The following is a 22,951-nucleotide window of genomic DNA, read 5'->3' on the forward strand; positions in this document are numbered from 1 at the left end:
CTTGCAGTTTTTACTCAAAGTTATCACAAAATCCACCAACAGTGTGCAAAAAATCCTTCAATTTCACTTTATGATGCATAAGTGCCCCAAAGACAAACTTGGTTGCTTTGCCCCTTCGCTTTGGGGCGTTTTAAAAAAGCTATGCATCTTCCCCCCCCCCCCCCCCCGGAAAAAATTCTGTGTATGACCATATTCACATGATTACCATTTTGGGACAGTATGATCTTATAATGAATTGGAATGGTGACATTCACATTTTTTTTTTTTTTTTTGGAAGGGGGCAGGGTGCTTAGACAGGCAAAAGACTAACAAAAAATAAATGAAAATCAGGTATTTGTTTGATCAGTCTTTATTTAAAAGACATCCAGTATCCCCCGGCTGAAGTGCTTTGCACAATATGAAACACAAAAAGTACATTTACAATCAATATAGATGCACCCTGTGCTTTGCTATAAATCTATCGCAATAAATAATGACACCACAGGGATACATATTATATCTCTTTCCATTAAAAAAGTGACAGTATACAAGGTAAACTAAATATGTAATTCCATGAAGATTCACAGACATAATTCTTAAACTCTAACATGTGCACCTGCAAATTTACGTGAATCAGAATGAAGTTTTAATAATAATGTCATGTAAATTTTTCTGGTATCCCTTAGTAAACCATGACAAATGACCAGAATGAAAATGATTCATAATTTCACACTCACTGCTTGCTTACAATGTACATGTACGACATATACAGTGTATACAGGAATTATTTGTACACTCTACATATAAAACGCAGTAAAAGGAGAAGATGCTGGAAGTCAAAAACTTCTAACCTGGCTGTCATAAAATACAATTAATTGATTTTATATGAAAGAGATAATAATTGCCTTTGTTTTTCACCAAGTTGAAAATTGTGACTGATCAGTCATGCATGAAGTACAATATTTCATAAAGTGTGATAATGAATATTTTCAGAACTTTCTGTCATCTACGCGTAAATCACAATGCATCAATAATCATCACACTTGTATTTATTTCATTCAATTCATTAGAATATATATCGAAGACGCGCATGTACATGTACTTTGTCAATTAATCTTGGGACGACTGCAGTTGTTAACACATAACTGGTGACCCTATCTTAGGCTAAATGATACATCACATGTACCTGACTGAGCACCTAAGAACATGTTCCAGTTATGCGTAGCTTTACACAAATGAATAGCTTTATGAAATACCACCCAGTTTGGAGTAATTCCAATCATGAAATTATAGAAACAATAACAGTTGAAGGCTTGACGCAGTCTCAAGCAGCACTTCACAACTTGCAAAACACATCATCTGCCAGTTTTGAGTTGAATTTTCTCCCAAGCCAAACAGATTTATGTGATCCCAAGAGATTCAACCTTGTACTGTGATGTCAAAATTACAAATTTCCACTTAATAGATATCTACTACCTCATGAACACATATAATCAGCTGCATATAGCATTTGATTAAAGATGCTGAATCATACTTTCATGGCCAAACCATATAACTTAATGCATATTGCACCTTTTGCATTTGTTTGTGAACCATACTTAGGGGGTGTTGCAAGAAAATATTTGCAATCAATTGCAAATATTCTGTTGCAATTTTACAAATGATTGATCACTTTTAACTATAGCAAATAAGATTACACTCATTTTTTCATGGAGCAGATTAGCAATCAATCGCAAATTAGCAATTAATTGCACAGCATATGCTTGATTTCAGGAATGAAAATAGACTTGCAATTGATCGCAAGTTTCTTGCAATGCCCCATTAGTGTGACTGTGAGCCTGTAAGCTTTTGAATCTCCACTCTTAGGAATAAGGATGATAGATCCCATAATTATGCTGAAGTAGAAGACATGTCTACAAAACAAAATTCAAAGTGGGATCCGTTACATGACATGTTGTCTGGTCTATCACTTTACAGGATTAAGATTGGCTAAAAAGGTTAGCTGTCTGTTACTATGATTACAATTGGATATAACAGATTTCACGGTATAGATGACAAATTCTGTTATGAAACACTCCACTGGGGTTTAAATGATTTTACTTTCCCCATATTAGGATACCAACATTTTTTTTGAGCAAATTTGTTAAGAACATTACAATAAGCATCCTCACAAAAATAGCAAGTTTAGAGCTTGAATATTTAAAATGACATGATCTAATTGCCAGACCTGGCAGTGGAAACACAACATTACATGTAAACTGTATACAGAGATAAATATGGAATCTTTATCTCAGCATAATGGACTTTAGGAAACACAACCTCAACCAACAAGACAATATGAAAACGAATCGAATCAGTAAAGTCAATAAATCTTTGAAATCCTAATCTTATCTTACAATGTTATAGACTTAAAGATACAAAAAAAAATAAACAGCAAGCTATCTTAAATTCAAACACAAAAACTGAATCCATATTTTTACAGAACAGATTGCTGAAAAGGTTATCGAGTTACACAAGGTGAATTTCTACAGTTTCAACTGCCATCGTTCTCAGAGAACATGTATTTATCTACAGTTTGAAGGTATCTCTGTAAAACCAATACAATGCAAGCAAGTCACTATGAGTTTAAGACAAGCTAATCCTGCATTGTGTCGATCATATCAATGACAAAAATAAACAGGGCTGCTGGGAAATTCACCAAAATATTGATTGCAAACTTCAGTTGCAAATTTACAAGTGATAGACCAACTTGAAGTAAAGCAAGTTAATATTTATTGATGCAAGATTCACGCAAGTTATCAATTGCAAATTTGCGATTGATTACAAGACTTGTGATTAGGGGTCCTAAATTTAGCTTGAATTTAATTGACAGAAATTTCTTGATTCACAATCCTCGTAGCAAGCATTAATAGACCTTTGTGATCACTATTGGGACGATTCATATTGAAATTACAATATAAACAGACATATTCTGCCTATGATCGAAATAAACATTTTACACCAAAGGGTAAGCGAAAAAAATGTTTGAAGTAATATACATTTTATATCATGTGTTGTTTTCACATGATGAACGACAAATGTAAAAAATCAATCTTTCAGAGTTGAGAAAGATGAAAATAGTTTATGTTTCTAACTAGCCTATTACAAAAACAGCAAAACAAATATAAAAAAAAAGGCTATTCAGAACTAATTTGTTTTCATTTTCACCAGCAGTAACGTTCACATATTGTATTAAATACATGTAATTGATGTACAAATTATGTCCCATCTTTCTGATGTACTATCACATAAAGATAGTACAGTTAGGAAAGGAAAAAGGTGTTAGGTAGACTGCTATGACCCTTGCCCCTGAACCCGAAAAAAGTTGGAAGTTTGCACTATCGTAAGAAGTGATATGTCGTCTAGGGCAATATCATCTACATGTCTTCTTATCAAAGCTATCATTCTCTTGTGCAGCCCTATGCCAAACTCAAAATCAATTCAAATACAAGGTAGTTGAAATATCTTGACTTTGAATATGAACACATCCATTAATATTAATAATATTAAGTTTCCACTATAGAAGTACACAGCATGTACATCACTTTTAAAATACAAAAACGAATACACTCAAAATATACATTATACTTCTCAGAATATGAAAGTAACAAAACATGTAAGGCTTTCAACTTTCAACACACTGAAGGTCCATCTCTTGCCATTGAATAAATGGATTAACAGACCAAAATAGTTTCCATTGCTGTATCAAAATACCTACCTTACACAGTTGGATAGAACCACCAGTAGCAAATAGCGGTACAATACAGCGCAAGGCTGTGTCTAGCTTCCCAGCCTGCATCCATTAACAATTAAAGCATATTGACTGATCACTAAAAAGACGTGCCACCCACATACCTTGGAGACCCAGGTAGAGCATAAGGCTTAGTCCTGCCATTCTCATGCATTTAAATCTAAAGCCAAACTCAAGATGATGGGGTATTACCTTTACAAATTTATACAATAATTTATACCAAGTTTTCTCCTCAACGTATGGAGCGTTGTGGCCCAGTGGATAAGTCTTCTGACTATGAAACAGAGGGTCGTGGGTTCGAATCCCAGCCATGGCGTAACTTCCTTCAGCAAGAAATTTATCCACATTGTGCTGCACTCGACCCAGGTGAGGTGAATGGGTACCAGGCAGGATTAATTCCTTGAATGCATGAGCGCTGAAAGGCAGCTCGAGCTTAAGCCGAGGTAATAATAACACGCCTCGGAATAGAATATTTCTAGATAGATGGCGCTATATAAATGCCTATTATCATTAACGTAGGCTCATCTGTTGAAATCTTGCTTGGGGCCCCCCGAAAATTGAAAGAAATATTGAAATACTTGCAGTGAGACGTGTACAATTTTGTCTCATTCAACAACAAACGTTTTGTTTTTCCTTAAATTGGTTACAATGTAACATGGGGATTGGAGAGCAGTTGTTAAATGTAAATAATGGTATTCCACACGTTCTAGCATATTACACATCAATTTCCACCACCTTGCAATACATGTAGCAAAAATAACATCTATTTCATTTTAAATGCAAATTTACATGTACATTATCAAATGAAAAAGTTTTCTTTCCTCACCACAATAGCTCCATACATATGATGACTACATGTATGTAGTTCATGCACATTTCCTGAAATAATAATGATCATGATCATTACAATTTTGATAATTTAAATTCCTGATGCAATCATAAATTTACAAATTTTCCCCTGTTAAAAAAAATAATACAATTCAAATACTATACGGAACACATGCTGATTCAAATAATTCCCTGACAAAGTACATTTTCCAACATTTTATTGAAAAAAAAAGGAAATAAAAAATCTGTATGTTGTATGATTAATTAGATTTCTTAGCCCAGTTCAAATCATCCGACCTAGGAGAGACACCAGTTAAGGAGGTGATTATAGATTCTAGCCCAGTCCAGAAACCTACAGCTTCCATCGGGTAGTTGAGCCAGCCGGTGGTGATGCAAAAATAAGTCTCATGGGGGGCGACGTGGTGGATCCTATGATGACGACATGGCAGGATGACATGGTAACGCTGCAAGAACTGGACCCATCCGGGAAGACCAAAGTAGGTGTGAGACCACTTGTGGAACTGGTTTGTGAGTGTGACGAAGATGGCTAACAGGAGAAAGTAGCAATGCCAGGCGTAGTGTTGGTGGATGGTCTCTGTGGAACTGGTGTAAAGGAGGTAGGTCTGGGGGATGAGGCCTATGAGAGACAGCATGCAGTTATCACCGTTGGTTTCAATGACGTCATGCCTGGTGATGGCTGTAGGGTCGATGTGGTGTTCCCTGAACGGTCTGATGAAAGCCTGTAGGGGAACATTGAATCAAAATCATCAAGCAAAATTTAATGTACCATTCCATTCATATTTGTTTGCTAGTGCTAGCTGATATTTATTTTTTTCCAACCAGTTATGGTCAGGGGCAACATCAGGGTATGTTTGATTGGTGGGGGAGGGGAGGGTTCAAGGAGACCAAAAGAAGGCACAATTTTTCTCTCAATAGAATAATAAAGGTGTTATAGAAATAAACCTATTTTTTTAACACATTTCTTTGTTTCCTTTTTTCCGTCCCCCTTTCACAATATGCACTATAGCCCAGAGATTCATGATGAATCATCAATTGTTTAGAGTACCTGTGTATGTACAAAGAAGTTAATTGCCACTTGTGGGTGTTTTCATACCAAATTTCTTTTATGTGGTGAACTATAAATAACACTGTCTTCCTATATAGTTGATTTTAGATGATCACTTTTGAGGCAAGGTGGATGTAGCTTTCTTTACAAAGGAAAGATAGCATGTACATCCAGCTCCCACAATGGTAAATTATTGCTGACTTGCCTTTCCAAAAACAGGTATTTCAACTGATCCCCACGAGTCGGCTGCCCAATGCACTAATCCAGAAAAGAAGTCTGCTGTTAATATACCACCAACTGCAAAATAAAATCAAAGAAAAGAAAACAGGACGACTAAGTTATGTGAGGGTGTTGTGGTCTAGAGGTAATGACTCTCATCTTCAATCTGAAGGTCAAAGGTTCGATTCCCAGCCAAGGACTGTTTTCTTTCAGCAAGATATTTACCCACATTGTGCTGCACTCAACCAAGGTGAGGTGAATGGGTAACCGGTAGGAAGAAATTCTTTGGACGCTTGAGCGCCTACATATATGGGCAGCAAAGCTAAAGGCAGGATAATAATAGGAGCACTTTGTGTTCTCAGGAAAAAGGCGCCTTATTATACATCCAGCTAATATTAAAGGACAAGTCCACCCCAACAAAAACTTGATTTGAATAAAAAGAGAAAAATTCAACAAGCATAACAGTGAAAATTTCATCAAAATCAGATGTAAAATAAGAAAGTTATGGCATTTTAAAGTTTCGCTTCATTTCACAAAATAGTTATATGCAAATGAGGAACTATTTCTTTTGTATTTTATTAGATAGATAGATAAATGGTTTTATTAAGACAAAATCACATATAAAATACATACAGGCATGGTAGTTTTTAAAACTAAATTGCGCCATGAATTTACAATAAGTGTACATTCCATATTACTCAAAGGAATATTGATTATCAAAAATATTATATGAAATATTTTTATTTTCTTGTCATTGTCATGTGAAATGAAGTTTCATTCCTTCCTGAACACGTGGAATTCCATTATTTTAACATTTTGTGCTTCAGGTAAGGAGGTCCTAATCGTCAAATTCGTAAAAATTGAAATATTGTATAATTCAAACAATAAAAAACAAAAAAATAGTGAGTGAGTGACATCATTGACTCTCTCATTTGGATGTAACTGGCTCGTTCATATAACTATTTTGTTCAAAATAAGCGAAACTTTGAAATGTCACAACTTTTTTATTTTACATCCGATTTTGATTAAATTTTCAGCATTGTGCTTGTCTGATTTTTCTCTATTGATTCAAATCAACATTTTTCTGAGGTGGACTTGACCTTTAACATTAAGTTCACCTCTTCTACACCCAGACAGCCTCTATAACTACATATCACCCAGGTGTTATTTTCCTTGTTGCATTGCTATAATTATTGTTCTTTTCAATTATTTGTTCATGTATCTCTAAATCTGTATTATGTTCTGAAATGCCCATAATGACAATGACAACAGTCAAACAACAATAACGATGATGATTATGATAACATGTAATGAGTACTCAATAAGTGATTACACAAGACATATTTCTAAAATATGTTCAAAATCCACTATAATGTTTAATTTGATAGGATGGGCGTATAAAAATACTTTTATAATGGAACAAATACCTAGGCTCCAAAGTGCGGCTGAATTTTGCACAAGTTTGATGTTACATACAAATGAATTGAACAATTAATGAAGTTTTGTGTCATGGACTGCTGATCAATTCTTACCTGCAGCTATGAACGGAACCATCCAATTATCCATTCTGAAGTGAAAAATAAGCTGACAAGTAGCCATAAGAGTCAAAGTCATACAGAGAATAACACATACGATCTCTTGCCTTCGCTTTCCTGGAAATACAAAATTTGAAATGAAATTTAAATGGAATGGAAATAAAATTAAAGTCCATTATAAAAATGGATGTCACTTACAAATGGAGGCAGGAACACAATTGTGAGGTAGGTAAAAACCGAGTAGAGAAGACTTAACTTACAAGGAAAAAAAATTAAACTCAGAGAACTTTTTTGAACTTCATCAGTCAAATGGTAAAGACATCATGAATTCGTTAATTGGTAATTCAATCTGGCTGCGAAATGACTATGTTTGCATTTTTTGGTCAATTTGATATGTAGGCTTAGATCGCCTCCTGCGTAAAGTTGCTTTGATACAGTAGGGGAAGGCGGGGTAAGTTGAGTGTAGGGGCAAGTTGAGCCACCAGCCCCAGGCCAATAATGAATGAGTCAGACATTGTGGTGGTGTCATGTATTGATGACCCATAGCATAACCCCTAACCCCACCACATTGTTTCCACTTTGAAACAAAAAGTAGTTTTTTTTGAGGGAAAGTATGAATTTCAGCCAAAAAAGTAAAAAAGAGTGTGAAATTGATAAGTGCTTTATACACACACACGTCTTTAAATATAGTAAAGACATGATAACAACATTGTTAGTCCAGGTATGGATCTTCATTCTTGTCATAGTCTTTTATATGATGGATGCATAATAAATGTGTGGATACAAAATTATCGCACTAAGTTCGGACTGGGGTAAGTTGAGCCAAACAGCATGGGGCAAGTTGAGCCATGGTAATTCTTATGGTAATGTATCTTAAAAAACAAACAAACCATAAAAATTGATTGAAATGCAGGCTGAAAGGAGCAAATTTACATGACTGCTCTTTTTCTTTTAAAGGATGTTAGTATTTATAGAGAATTAGCAAGTGAAAAGACTTTAAACAAAAAAATTGACATGCTGGTTCTCCCCCATACAGTTTGTACATAGTTTTTGTGGCTCAACTTACCCCAAACGGAGGCACAACTTACCCCATATATGGGGCAAGTTGAGCAATTTGACATCGTTTTTTTCAAAGGTCAAGATGACTTTCAGTGTGGGGGTAGAAAGTTATATGTAGGTGAAAAACATTTCCCAAGAATCAAATTTAAAGGCAAGGTACATATTTCTATAATAGTACTAGTCATATCAATTCTAACATGCAAAATGCAAAAAGTGTCACAACTTACCCCGCCTTCCCCTATGTAAATTCTTCTGTATAATTTGCATTGGCAGAAGAACCTCCACCTTCATGTACAATACTTCACACCATCACATTCATTCATTTGTTTTCCACAATTCAATTATTAATACAAAACATATAACTCATTTTGAAATAGCATAAATGATTACAAAAAAATTAAGTATAGGGGCAAGTCAACGAGAGCATTTTATGACCACCACCTGTTTCCAGCTGTCAAAATCGCTGTCTAACCCTTAACTTTCTCTTTACGCGGTTTTTACGACCACCGCCCGGGGCGATTGTTTACACAAGCTCCTTTCGGCCAATGATCGTCACCGAGTGATCACTGGCCCTCTTTCGACCAAAGAGGGTCATGTTTTAGCCCCGATTGCCAAAAGGGAAAGTCCTTACATTAGCTAGAATGCAATGCGCAATTCATATCCAGTTTTTCAGTACATGATTTTAGGTTGTCTATTATGTGCAATTGTCGTCTGACCATGAAAAAAAATCCCGTTAAATTTCATCAATCCTGTGGAATTTTACGCCCAAATGAAAATCAACTTCTGACCGAAGGTAAGCGCTACTATCGACATCAATACCGTCCGAAATAGATGCATTTTTAACGTTTTTCCGCACATTTCTCTGTCAAATTTCAACTGCATCTTTGCCGTAAATATACTGATCTGCAAGGTGATGTCAATGCATTTTATGTGCGGTAATTTGCGATGTACGTAAAAAATATTTTTATGCACGCCTGTTTTCTTGTTTCTGCAATCATTTTCATAGCGATAACCTTCGCTGCTGTGCGTTGCTTTTGATAAAGTGAACGAACAACATCGCAACGGGTGGGAGCAGCGCACAATTGATTTCCGCTGTCCATCAGTGATAGCGTGTTTTACGACCGGCTTGATGGGCGTCAGCTGCCAGCGCTCTGTTTATAAAAGGATTAGCGGTGACGGTCTTTGGCCCAAAGGAGGGGATTCGTTGAATGTCCATCCGTAATAGGTCCATGGTCACATTCATTTTCCAAAGTTTGCTTCGTTAAACTTTAAAGACAAAAACTGAAGAGCCCCAACGGGGGAATTTGCATTGTAAGTCCCCTAATGGTGGGTGCACGATAGCGAGCAGTCTGTGTACGAGGAGAAATTTAAAAGAAAAAATATGATGGTGGGCCCCAAGTCTGCGCACCTAACAATTTGAGTTAAGATTTAACATGAATTTCTTCTTATTTCACAAAATCTTTTGGTCAATAGTGTTCCTTATGTTATTAAGCGTAAGTGTACCAAATTTCTCATTAAAAAATGAAAGAAAAGAAAAGATTTTCTTGAAAAAACCTCGGGCAGTCATTTTCAGATTGAAAAACAAATGGTACCCCATGTCTGTGCACTCATTCACTTTGCACACGATTCGGGGATTTTGATGAGAAGTCTGCATTTGGAGGCCGTCACATGAAATGAAATTATTTTTCCACTATTTTGAGTCAGATTTTTTTTAAGAATACCTGTATTGCATATGTAAAGTTTGTGCTTGTTGCGTATCCTCTTATACTAGAATCATGCAGATACGCTGGTGCGCAGACATGGGGGAACTGACCATAATTTTACCTTTCTCCTCGAAACAGACAGCTGCCAGCTGTCTAATCAGTGGTCAAGCCAATGCAGTGTTGGCTAGTCTTGCTATAGACCAAAAGCTTCGGTCTCTGTTTTGTTGGTTGTTCAGCTGAACTTCGTTGGCTTCACTCACCAAATACAGAGACCGAAGTTCTAGCGCGATCTGTACAGGGGATTCAATGGCCATATGTTATGTACTTAAGATCGGATAAAACGGGGAAGTGAATTTGCGCGACAGCCGAGGTAAGTCAATGATTTGTTCCTTTTAACTTCATTTTTCTCAGTTTTTTGGCAATTAATGCCAAGAGGGAATATAAATAAAAGGGAGAAAAGAGTAATGAGTACTTTCTAGGATTAGAAAAGAGGAATAATGTAAAGAAGCAGTGTTACGAAATATATGTAGAAGGCCAGTTGATTACAAATTTTAAAGATATTTTATCTGCTCAAAAGCAGTATTATGAAAAGTTATACACTACAAAAGTAAGGTTTGGAGCTGGAGAACAATGTAATTCGTTTCTACAAAATATTTGTGTTCCAATATTAAATACTGAAGAAAGGGAAAAGTTGGAAAAACCCATTTCTAAAAGAGAATGTAGAGAAGTACTGAATGATTTGGCCAAAAACAAGAGCCCAGGAAATGATGGTATTCCAGTGGAATTTTATTTAAGTTTTTGGAATGAGTTAGAAGATATTTTTATGGAATCGGTATTATACAGCTTTGAAATAGGAGAATTGTCAACATCACAAAGGCAAGCTATCCTTATTCTGATTGCGAAAGAAGGCAAAGATGAAAGAGAACTCAAGAATTGGCGTCCAATTTCTTTATTGAATGTCGATGTAAAAATAATAACTAAGGTTTTTGCCAAACGCCTGTGTAAGTTTATAGATAAATTGATAAGTGTTTGTCAGACCGGTTTTATCAAAGGAAGATTTATAGGTGAATCCATCAGAGTTATTATGGATATTATGTTTTATACAAAAATGCATAATATACCAGGACTTTTTTTATTTTTAGATTATGAAAAAGCATTCGACTCATTAGAATGGGGCTTTATGATGAAAGTATTGGACAAATTCGGTTTTGGACCCAAATTCCAAAGTTACATCCAGACTTTTTACAACAATATAAGCAGTTGTGTTAATAGCAATGGACATACATCTGGATATTTTGATTTGAGCCGGGGAGTAAGGCAAGGGGACCCAATCTCCCCATATCTTTTTATTCTAGGTGTGGAAATACTTTCATGTGCTATACGTCAAAATAAAAAAATAAAGGTATAGATATAGATGGATATGTTATCAATATTGTACAATATGCAGATGACACTACGTTGGTTTTAGCAGACTTGGAATCGGCTAAAGAAGCCCTTTGTGTAATTGAAGATTTTGCGTCCTTTTCAGGTCTTAGAATTAATAAAAGCAAAACAAATGCTATGTGGTTGGGATCAAAAAGAACTTGTAAAGATAAGCCTATGGATATTAATGTGCCGTCTGAACCATTCAGAGTATTGGGAATATTATTATCTTCAAATATTGATTCTATGATATCATTAAATTTCGAAAGATGTTTAGCTGATGTAAAAGTTCTGCTTAATATATGGCGTAAAAGGAATTTGAGTTTGATAGGAAAAATACAAATAGTTAAAACTTTTGCTATATCTAAATTTGTTTATTGTGGGTCAGTTTTACCAATTCCAGGCCATATATTGAATCAATTAGAGCAAGCTATTAAAGATTTTATATGGAATGGAAAAAATAGATATATTAAAAAGTGCACTCTAATAGGTTCATATTCGCAAGGAGGTTTAAACATGATTGATATCCCTTCCTTCTTCAAGGCTTTAAAGATAAGATGGATATCAAGGTTTTTTACAGAAGACAACTCTCTTTGGTCTATTATATTTAGATATTTTATGAAGGAATTTGGAGGTGAATTTTTATTTTATTGTAATATGTCAAAAAGGAGCTGTAAAATGATGGGCAATTGCCCTGGTTTCTATCAAGAGGTATTGAGTGCTTTTTTTCAATTTCGGTCATTAGATTCAAAGCATAAAGATGTAAGGGAAACAATTATTTGGAACAATGAAAGTGTTATAGTAGGAGGTAAACCTTTGTTTGTTAAAGAACTTTTTAGAGCTGGTTTATGGTACATCTCAGACTTATATGACAGTGAAGGTAAACTTATAGATTTCAATATATGGATGAAAAGAGGAGTGGAAAAGAAATTTTATATGAAATGGTGTTCAGTTGCTTCAGCCATTCCAAAAATATTGAAGTTAAGATGCCTTCATAATCAAGGAGAGTTAACAGTTCTAAAACTTGTATGTAATTTCAAAGGCAAAGATATAGACTTTAGGAAGTTGACAACACAGATTATCAATTTAATTTTGAAAGGCATACTTTTTGAGGATCCAACATCAGAAATTTACTGGAGCAATAAATATAATATAGAAAAATATAGATGGAAAACTATCTATAAAATGCCTTTTGTGTTTTTAACGGATACTAAGAGTAGAACTTTTCAATATAAAATAAACACAAGAACACTCCTCTTAAATAAAAGATTATATAAAATGAAAATTGTAGAATCTGAATTATGCACCTTTTGTAAACAAGAGGCGGAAACAACAGAGCATCTTTTTACAGAATGTCAGCATGCATGTACCTTTTGGGAAGAGTTTTTGAAATGGTGGTATACAAAATTTGATATCAATTTACAACTAAATGATGAAGATATTATTTTTGGTATATCTGATAGAAGACCACATAAATCACTTATGAATCAATGCTTAGTTGTAGCTAAACAAATGATATATATATGCAGACACTTGAATATTTTACCGTCCTTTGATTTGTTCTTTGTAAAGCTTAAACGAATATACAAAATAGAAAAACAAATTGGCATTCAGAATAAACAATTATCAAAGTTTGAAAAGAAATGGAAAACTCTACAGCCCTCTTTCATGTAATAGTTTGGGCAGCTTGATGGAAAACGAAATCAAATGTGTCATCATAACCATTCAATCCTGAAATGTTTTCTTTTTTTCCTTTTTTTTTAATTTGTTTTGTATTTTATTTCTTTTTGTATATAATATGTACAGTATAATGTATAATGATTATGTTTGTTATATGTATAAGAAGTTATGGATAATAAAAAATCACTGAAAGAAAAAAAAAAATATAAATTTGTATTTTGGTCTCGTTAATTTTCAAAATTTTTATTAATTAAAGACAAAAATTGAAAAGCCCCGACGGGGGGATTTTGCACTGCAAGTCCCCTACTGGTGGCTGCACGATAGCGAGCCGTCTGTGTACGAGGAGAAAATAAAAACAAAATGTTAAAAAACTCCTCGAAACAGACGGCTGCCAGCTGTCTAGTCTTGCTAGTACTAGTCATAGTGGCACTCAAGGCCCTCGCTGCCATTGAGTACGCGTGGCGCTTCCGCCACGCGTAATTCAATTTTGGAGATTTAGCGCCACGCGTAAATCATTCCATCGATGAAGCGCCACGCCTAAAAAAATAGCGCCACGCCAAATTCCGCGAGCGCCACGCCTGAATTGCTCGAAGCATTTTCTACCTCCATGCTCCAGCATGGACCTATTCCCGTAATAGGTCCATGCTCGAAGCAAGCGCGTGGCTGACCGCTACCATGCATCCCAAACCCGGGGATGCCAGCGCTAGCGCGCTGCACCCCGCTCACCACGGCACTGACTGACTCCAGCACACCTCCCTGACAGTGTAGGCATGGCGGTTTTAGTGAGCGTGTTTACGTTATTTGCCTGCATGGCGAGCTGGTATAGCCAGAGAGCTACACATTTTCTAACAGAGGTACATGTACACACACAATCAGTGACTGAGAAAGAATGTATTGCTATGAATTCAGTATCGAAGTCTGTGCATGATCGAGTATTTTAAAATTAATTTTTTATGATTGTTTTGAGTGACCTGATAAAGAATTAACTCCATCAAATGTTATTTGAATGATTTTGTTTACCCTTATTTTCCGACCTACCTTTTTCATCTTTGTCAAGTTTCACAACTACAGGATGTTTGTGTTTTTTCTTAATCATATGGGCCAATAGATTGGCGCGGTTCCAAAATTTTGAGGGGGTGGTTGTGTCTCCTAAATAAGACGACCTCTCTCCACTATAAAAATAATTTTTAAAAGTGCCATCATTCAGAAAGGAATTTTGCCCCCGCCCCCTCCGAAAAATGACAAGCAAATAAAAAAAAGTCATCAATTCCAAACTTATTTTGGGTACATGCACACACCCCACCCCTGGATCCGCGCCTGTTATGATAGACCCGCTTTTATTTTCATTTTTATTTTTTTAATGACTTAAATTGATTGAGATATTGTTATGTCACTAATCTATAATTTCTCTTTCTTTGGTACCCGTGACGGTAATGAAATATCTGAGTGAAGTAATGAACACTCACAAAATAGAAAACGCCAGCTTAATTCATACATGCAGTTGGTGTTTACAAGGTAGTACACGGGTCATATAAAAAAAGTTCCTATTTTTTTTTCTAAAGTGTAATACAAAGAAAGTCAAAGTTACAATTTTTAGTGTTAGTGGTAAATGGTATTCGATGGTTGAATGTTATTTGAACTGATTTATGAATGTGTAATATTTGGGACTTGGGTTGAGGTGAGGTTTTTTTTTTTTTACCTGCACGAATTGTCAAATCAATCTTGAAACTGAAAGATATGCCTTTGTTTACAATTTTTCAGGGTGCAAAGTTTCGAGTGTTGGATAATTGTGATTTTTTTTTCAAGCAAAGATAAAAGTTATACATTTTTTTATAGGTGTTTGACAGAAATTGCAATGTATGAAATAAGTTGAGTTTTTACCAAAGTTAGGCAATCATAATAGATCATGAATGCCAATATTTTCCATGTTCGTACCATTATATTTCATGTCTCACTGTTATGCTAAAACGGACCAACATTGAATAAATCCCAAAATACATCATCATGAATGCTCCAGAAACCTCGATATCTAAGCAATATTCCTTCAAAGTCAAATAAGCTTTGTCTCGCCTTTGCGTATTTGATCTGACGGTATTTTCCACTCCCCCCCCACCTCCCATCTAGAATGAAAACCCCAGACAACACAAGTATCAGATTTCTGATGACCATGTGGTTCTCGATCAAGATTGCGCAATTTGTACTTTTCCGTAAACAAAAGGGAATGGGAGGAGGGTTCGTGAAAGGGGCTAGTCTACGTTTTCAGTCGGTTCTAAAATGTCAAACTACCAAAATGCATATTCTTCAGTAAACTATACATGTATTTAAAATAAGGAATAGTTGGATGAAACTAAAAACGTTTGCATTAAATATGACTGGAAAATGTCCATAATTGAATTTGAACCACGACTGGTACTTTTATTAATCATATCGTGCTATCATTGATTTCTTGCCAATAAGGCAAGTCTCCAATCTAAGACTAGCAAACAAACTTCTTCTTTATTAACATACATGTACTCGTCCAAAAGAATGATGAAAGCTGGAACGTAATTTTCTCAATATGGAAGAGATAAACAACTCGGGGGGGTGGGTAACTCTGAAATAAAGTATATACAAGGATATGAAATTTAAAAATATATAGCATGTGAATTGAAAACAGATTTAAAGAAATAAGATCAAAAGTGGCAAAATATGTCATGCTAAATATATTACTCAATTTGATTTATTCATATACATATGGTATCCTGTTCCAAACTCTATTAATAAAAGAAGTACAACTTGTTAGAACAGAAATAAAGAAAAATAGAGGACTAAGCATGGAAGAAAAGATGGAATGGAGGAGAGACCACTCGATCTCAGACCCTCTGATTCATGGAAAGTCAGATGAACTGATGCCAAAAGGAGGGACATATGGAGTTGGAAATCGGTACAAAATATTTTTTTCCGGGGGGGGGGGGGCTTGTTATCATCTACCAATACAGCAGATCAAGTTGACCAACTGCTCACACAATCCACACACAAATTACAGCGCAAACATGTGGTGTCACTCAATGGTCAGAAGAATTTAAAAGTTTTACGACCCTCGTAACTTACTCGCCACATCGAGCCTGGGGATCCACTTGTTAAGATCACTTGATCGACTGTAAATAAAATGTAACCTACGAAAATCCTGGGGGACAAGCTGTCCTTATCTGACCTATAGTCAAAACACTGAGGCTAATCATTTGTACGAGAGCCAAACCAGAGAAGGGAGATCATAACAAAATGTATATAAAACTAATTCTAAGCCATTAATACACGAAAACATTCTAAATCGATCGTTATTCTGAGATGTTTGTGACTTCTGTTCGAGAACGGGATTTCATAACGAAATCAAATGTATATAAAATATATTTTTACTTGTTAGCACAGGTCTCAAATCAATTTCGAAATGTTCCTGATTGTCCGTATATCTGAGATATTTACGACTTCTATTCTGTTTTATTTCCCTTTCCACCATTGTCTAAATAATATGCCATTTATATTTCTTTTTGGAGAACGGGATTCATAACGAAAGGTATAAACAATATATTTTTACTTGTTAGCATCTCAAATCAATTTAAAAATGTTCCTGATTGTCCGTTTAGTACTAGTAGTCTGAGATATATAGGACTTCTTATTTCTATTGTTTTATTTCCATTCCGCCGTTCCTTTTGGAGAACGGGATTTCATAACGAAAGGTATATAAAATATATTTTGGTAGCACCTCAAATCAATTTTAACAAATTCCTGATTGTCCATTTAGTAAGATCTGAGATATTTAGGACTTCTTCATTCTATTCTGTTTTATTTTCCTTTTCGCTGTTCCTTTTGGAGGACGGGAGGTCATAACGGAAGGTATATAAAATATATCTTTACTTCTTAGCACCTCAAAACAATTTTAAAACATTCCTGATTGTCCGTTTAGTAATCTGAGATATTTAGGACTTCTGTTTTATTTTCCTTTCCGTCGTTCCTTTTGGAGGACGGGAGTTCATAACGGAATGTATATAAAATATACTTTTACTTGTGAGCACCTAAGAACAATTTAAAACGTTCCTGGTTGTCCGTTTAGTAATCTGAGATATTTACGACTTCTGTTCTGTTTAATTTTCCTTTCCACCATCGTCTAAATAATATTATGTCATTTATATTTCTTTTTGGAGAACGGGATTTCATAACGAAAGGTATATAAAATATATTTTTACTTGTTAGCAGTTAGCACATCAAATCAATTTTAAAACGTTCCTGATTATCCGTTAAGTAATCTGAGATATTTAGGATTTCTATTCTGTTTTATTTTCCTTTCCGCCGTTCCTTTTGGAGGACGGGAGTTCATAACGGAAGGTATATAAAATTTATTTTTACTTGTTAGCACCTCAAAACAATTTTAAAACGTTCCTCGTTGTCCGTTTAGTAATCTGAGATATTTACGACCTCTATTCTGTTTTTTTTTCCTTTCCACCATCGTCTAAATAATATTATGTCATTTATATTTCTTTTTGGAGAACGGGATTTCATAACGAAAGATATTTTTACTTGTCAGCATCTCAAATCAATTTTAAAACGTTCATGATTGTCCGTTTAATAATCTGAGATATTTAGGAATCTTATTTCTATTCTGTTTTACTTTCCTTACCGCCGTTCCTTTTTGAGGACGGGAGTTCATAACGAAAGGTATATAAATATATTTTTACTTGTTAGCACCTCAAATCAATTTTAAAACGTTCCTGATTATCCGTTAAGTAATTTGAGATATTTAAGACTTGTTATTTCTATTCTGTTTTATTTTCCTTTCCGCCGTTCCTTTTGGAGGACGGCAGTTCATAACGGAAGGTATATAAAATATATTTTTACTTGTTAGCACCTCAGAACAATTTTAAAACATTCCTGGTTGTCCATTTAGTAATCTGAGATATTTAGGACTTCTTATTCTTATTCTGTTTTATTTTCCTTTCCGCCGTTCCTTTTGGATAACGAGAGTTCATAACGGAAGGTATATAAACTATATTTTTACTTGTTAGCACCTCAGAACAATTTTAAAATGTTCCTGTTGTCCGTTTATTAATCTGAGATATTTAGGACTTCTTATTTGTATTCTGTTTTATTTTCCTTTCCTCTGTTCTTTTTGGAGAACGGGAGTTCATATCGGAGGGTTTATAGAGTACATGTATTTTTTAAAATTAATTAGCGCCTCAAATCAATTTTAAAATGTTCCCGATCGTCCGTTTAAGCAGCGCGCACGCGCGCATCGTGGGCGCACGTAATGCGCACGCGCGCAACGGCGCGGCCGCGCCCAGCGCTAAATTTGGGTGTTGGAAAATATTATCAATTCTGAAAAATGCGCCACGCGTAATTCCTTACTTTGGTCTTTGCGAGAGCCCTGGTGGCACTGGCAGTGGAACGAGACGTCACGTAGTGGAACATCAATGAAATGATACAATGAAATGAAGGCAAGCTTCGGTTTACCAATACCATCATGCACAGCCAGCCCACTCTCTCGCTTCGTACTAACAACATTCATGGCATTGCCATGGCATGGGTCAGTCCGCGTCCGCCCGGCCCGGCGCAGGGGCGTCGGGTCAGTGGCTCGCTGTCTCAGTCTCTCGAAATGGGCGGAAACCTTTCACGTTAAAAAGTTTATAAAACCCAGATAATTCTTACCAGCAGTGTACAAATTCGCTAATTCTTTGGCTCCTGCGTGTCCTGGACCCCATCGTGGATTAGAATCTCTAACAGGTGGCAGAACATTGCTCTCTTCCGGCATAGAATTAGCCGGAATTTGGCTGACGATTTGGCTCTCCTCCTTTATCCCGACCGCCATGGTTGCATAAGACAAAACATGCATGAAGAATAACGTAGAGGGCGCCAACACTTATTTGCAAAGACCTTTGCTGACAGTACGTTTAATATGAAGAAGTTTCTTAAATTTGGTATGAAATAGGAAATAGATTATTTTTTAAAATCTAATTTGTTTTCAATTTTATTTTTATTATGAACATTGTGAACCTTGTGAAATTTCCGAATGTAAAATGGCTTGAAGTTTTAATTTGGTTTAGTGACAATTTTTTTTATAATGCAATATTGTTTTTTTTATCATGTGATAATTTCGGGTCAAAATATACCCACAAATATAGGATTACACTAACATGAAAGCTCAAAAACAGAATGGAACTGAAAAGGCAAATAAAATGGATAAATTGACACTACACCATATACAAAATGGCAAAATTTTTCCTTCTAGCTTTTTACACTGTTTGTTTTTCACTTTTTGGCATTATTTGAATATATTACCCAGCTATTCTTCTTTTTCTTGTGAAAAATAATGTGGAAGGGTTTTGAATTCACATACAGCAGGGGCGGATCCAGCTTTCGCCAATAGGGGGGGGGGGCCGAAAATATTTTCATCAAAATTTTTTTTTGATTAGCCGCTATAATCTGATTTTTTTTTTTCAGGGGGTAGTCCTAACTACCCAGGACCAAAATCCAGTTGAAACCAATTAGAGCAAAACCAATTGAAACCAGTTGGCCAACTGGTTTCAATAGGGAAATTGGAACAACTGGTTCCAATTGAAAACCAGTTGCCAACTGGTTCCAGTTAAAACCAATTGGGCAACTGGAACCAGTTGGCTATTAATGTTTCAATTGGTTTTCAATTGGTTCCAGTTGTTCCAATTTCCCTATTAAAACCAGTTGAAATCCAATCGGAGGCAACTGGTTTCAATTGGTTCCAGTTGAAACCAATTGGAGGCAACTGGTTTTCAACTGGAACCAGTTGAAACCAATTGGTTTCCAACTGGATCCAATTGGAACTTCCAGTTGGAATGAACTTAGTTACAAATTAATTAGCATTTGCACTAACTATTGCTCATGCCAACACATTGTCTATTAATACCAATGTAAAGGGCATTGATAAAATACAGACTTTCATATGTATATGTTCATATTGGAGTTCTTCAAATATATGTATTTTTATTTCATGTAATCTGGTAACAGTTAGTGGTGTACTAATTATCTTTGAATCTGTTTTAATTATAATCTTTAACATTTATGAACATGGTTTTCACTGCTAAGTATTCTAAAAACTTATCTGAAAAAAGTGTGGTACTTCAAATTGAAAAAAATTCAATAGATACAATGTAAATTAGGATGAATCTCATAAAACATTAATAAGTGCACACTGGCAAAAAATATGCAAATTAACTGGTTTCAATTGGATCCAGTTGGGTTACTGGAAAATTTCCAATTGGAAACCAACTGGAAAATTTCCAATTGGAAACCAATTGGAAATCATTTCCAGTTACCCAACTGGATCCAGTTAGGATTTCCAGTTACCCAACTGGTTCCAATTAGAGTTCATTTCCAGTTACCCATCTTTCCAGTTAGAAGTCATCTCCAGTTGCCCAACTGGTTCCAGTTAGGATTTCCAGTTACCCAACTGGTTCCAGTTAGAAATCATTTCCAGTTGGAAGTCATTTCCAGTTACCCAACTGGTTCCAGTTAGGATTTCCAGTTACCCAACTGGTTCCAGTTAGAAATCATTTCCAGTTGGAAGTCATTTCCAGTTACCCAACTGGTTCCAGTTAGGATTTCCAGTTGCCCAACTGGTTCCAGTTAGGATTTCCAGTTACCCAACTGGTGCCAGTTAGAAATCATTTCCAGTTGGAAGTCATATCCATTTACCCAACTGGTTCCAGTTAGGATTTCCAGTTGCCCAATTGGTTCCAATTGGTTTCAACTGGAAATTGTTAAATTCCAGTTGAAACCAATTAAAACCAGTTGGAAATCTAACTGGTTTCAATTATAAAGACTGAAGTTTTAAATATATGTTAGTTTTTCTTGTTATAAACAAGATAAGGTATCTCATGTGGTCTTAATATATAATGCGAGCGCGAAGCGCGAGCTAAAATTCTTTGATATTTTATGTCCTTAGAACTGAAGATTCTGAGCAGTTCTTATAATCATGAAAAACAGATAAGTATCCAACTAAACAGTGCGAACGTGAAAAGGGACTCAATTAGGACTGTTTTAGTGATTAATGAAGAGGATATCAGCAATAAATAATGAGAGTGCGAAGCTCGAGCTCAAAATTTTTGATATTCCGACCTGGAAAATGGACTGTCTAAGCGCAATTTTTATTTAAATAAAGAACAAGCTGTGTGTCTCAAGCAATTAAATGCGAGTGCGAAGCATCTGAGCTTAATTCTTTGATATACTGACATGATAAAAGAGCATTTTGACAAATTTTGGAAAGAATTTCCAAAGAAGATAGGTATCTCACAAATCAAACAATGCGAGCGCGCAGCACGAGCTGAGAATTTTGATATAACAATTTGTGTAAATCAAACAAAATAATGAAAGCTTGATGTGCGAATATTGTGTGCAAATTTCAGAAGTGGATATAATAGGAAGTGTAATTTAATCCTCTTGAATGGGATTCATTACACAGGCAATGCGAGCGCGAAGCGCGAGCGAAATTTTTCATATAATGTCTTTACTTATAATGTTTTACAATTGTTTCCCTAACTTTTTTCTTCTTTCCTTTCGGGGTCGGGCCGGCCGTTATGAGACTGTTAGTTACACATCATGGGTATAATACCTCTTTCTTACTTTTCTGTTTTTCGTAGTTTCTATCAAGATAAAGAGTACACTTTATCTGTTAAAAAATAGGGGGGGCCTGGGCCGGCTCGGCCCCCTCCTGCATCCGCGCCTGTACAGGGTCATATACATGTGCCCCCTAGATATGCCACTGCTCAATTGTTTCAATATGGAAAATTATCTACGCCAGGGAAACCAAACTAGTGATGCACATTGCTATATTGATAATTTAATTTACCTATATGCAACATTGAGGATATACAGTACATGTATATTAATCCTGGATATTGATGCCATATTTCAAATTCTCATTTACTCTTCACTGGATTGTGTATTCCTTCATCAGGGAGTGTTTGTATGATCATGAAAGTCCATTAATTTGTAGAGTCTTAAAGTGATTGGTTACCATTGGTATGACTTAAAAAAAATCTGAGCTGGAAGGTCACACTTGTCACCTGTGTCTGTGATATGTTACAAAAATGAAGCCCAGAAAAAAATTGCGTTCGAAAATAATTATTTAGTGCTTCAAAAATTGAAATATAAAGTGACCAAAAACACCATCTTAATTTCATCCCATACACTTATGTGTACTATTAAGGTGTCTATAAGACGCCTATTTACAAAATCGGGGTTTGCCTTGTAGTTTAAGCTTTCCATTCTCAATAATGGTTGTTTTCAGGGTTTATTAGTTCTAATACATGCACTTGTACACATGTTTCATCTTGGTTTGAGAATTTTTTAAATCGGCTGCTCACAATGTTAAACAATACCTTTAACGTAGATCATACAGAGGGAGATCAGAGAGGTGGGGATCGTGCAAAAACACATCCCTCTTATAAACAAAAACCCCATGACATTAAACCTGTGACCTTAATACCCTAAAAAAATTGTTTATTCATTTATGTTTAGTTTTTGGTATAAACGGGTCCACATGGAAGATATAACTTTGTATGAATATCAGACATAAATTAATAATTTATTTAATCATTTTTATGCAATCGTTTAAAGATAAATCAACAATAAAAGTAAAATACAAATACTGTCAAATTTATTTTTA

General features: G+C 35.3%; 1 protein-coding gene across 1 annotated transcript; it reads right to left on the reverse strand.

Moving 5' to 3' along the window:
* Positions 1-4,205: 4,205 nt before the first annotated feature.
* LOC121407918 (plasmanylethanolamine desaturase-like) lies at positions 4,206-19,136 on the reverse strand. Its single transcript, XM_041599162.1, has 4 exons — positions 18,961-19,136; positions 7,415-7,534; positions 5,869-5,960; positions 4,206-5,337 (listed from the first exon to the last, which is right to left on the reverse strand). Exons 1-4 carry the CDS (start codon positions 19,118-19,120, stop codon positions 4,858-4,860), a joined length of 852 nt encoding a protein of 283 aa, XP_041455096.1. The 5' UTR covers positions 19,121-19,136; the 3' UTR covers positions 4,206-4,857.
* Positions 19,137-22,951: the final 3,815 nt, after the last annotated feature.

The sequence above is a fragment of the Lytechinus variegatus genome, chromosome 2 (assembly GCF_018143015.1).
Source record: "Lytechinus variegatus isolate NC3 chromosome 2, Lvar_3.0, whole genome shotgun sequence".
Lineage (NCBI taxonomy): Eukaryota > Metazoa > Echinodermata > Echinoidea > Temnopleuroida > Toxopneustidae > Lytechinus > Lytechinus variegatus.

Excerpts from the sequence above, each read along its gene's own strand:
- LOC121407918 (XM_041599162.1), bottom strand. The coding sequence starts at position 19,120 with ATGGCGGTCGGGATAAAGGAGGAGAGCCAAATCGTCAGCCAAATTCCG. Across the intron at positions 7,535-18,960 it reads AGCGAATTTGTACACTGCTG|GAAAGCGAAGGCAAGAGATC; the intron begins GTAAGAATTATC and ends TTGTATTTCCAG. Across the intron at positions 5,961-7,414 it reads GGTTCCGTTCATAGCTGCAG|TTGGTGGTATATTAACAGCA; the intron begins GTAAGAATTGAT and ends TTTATTTTGCAG.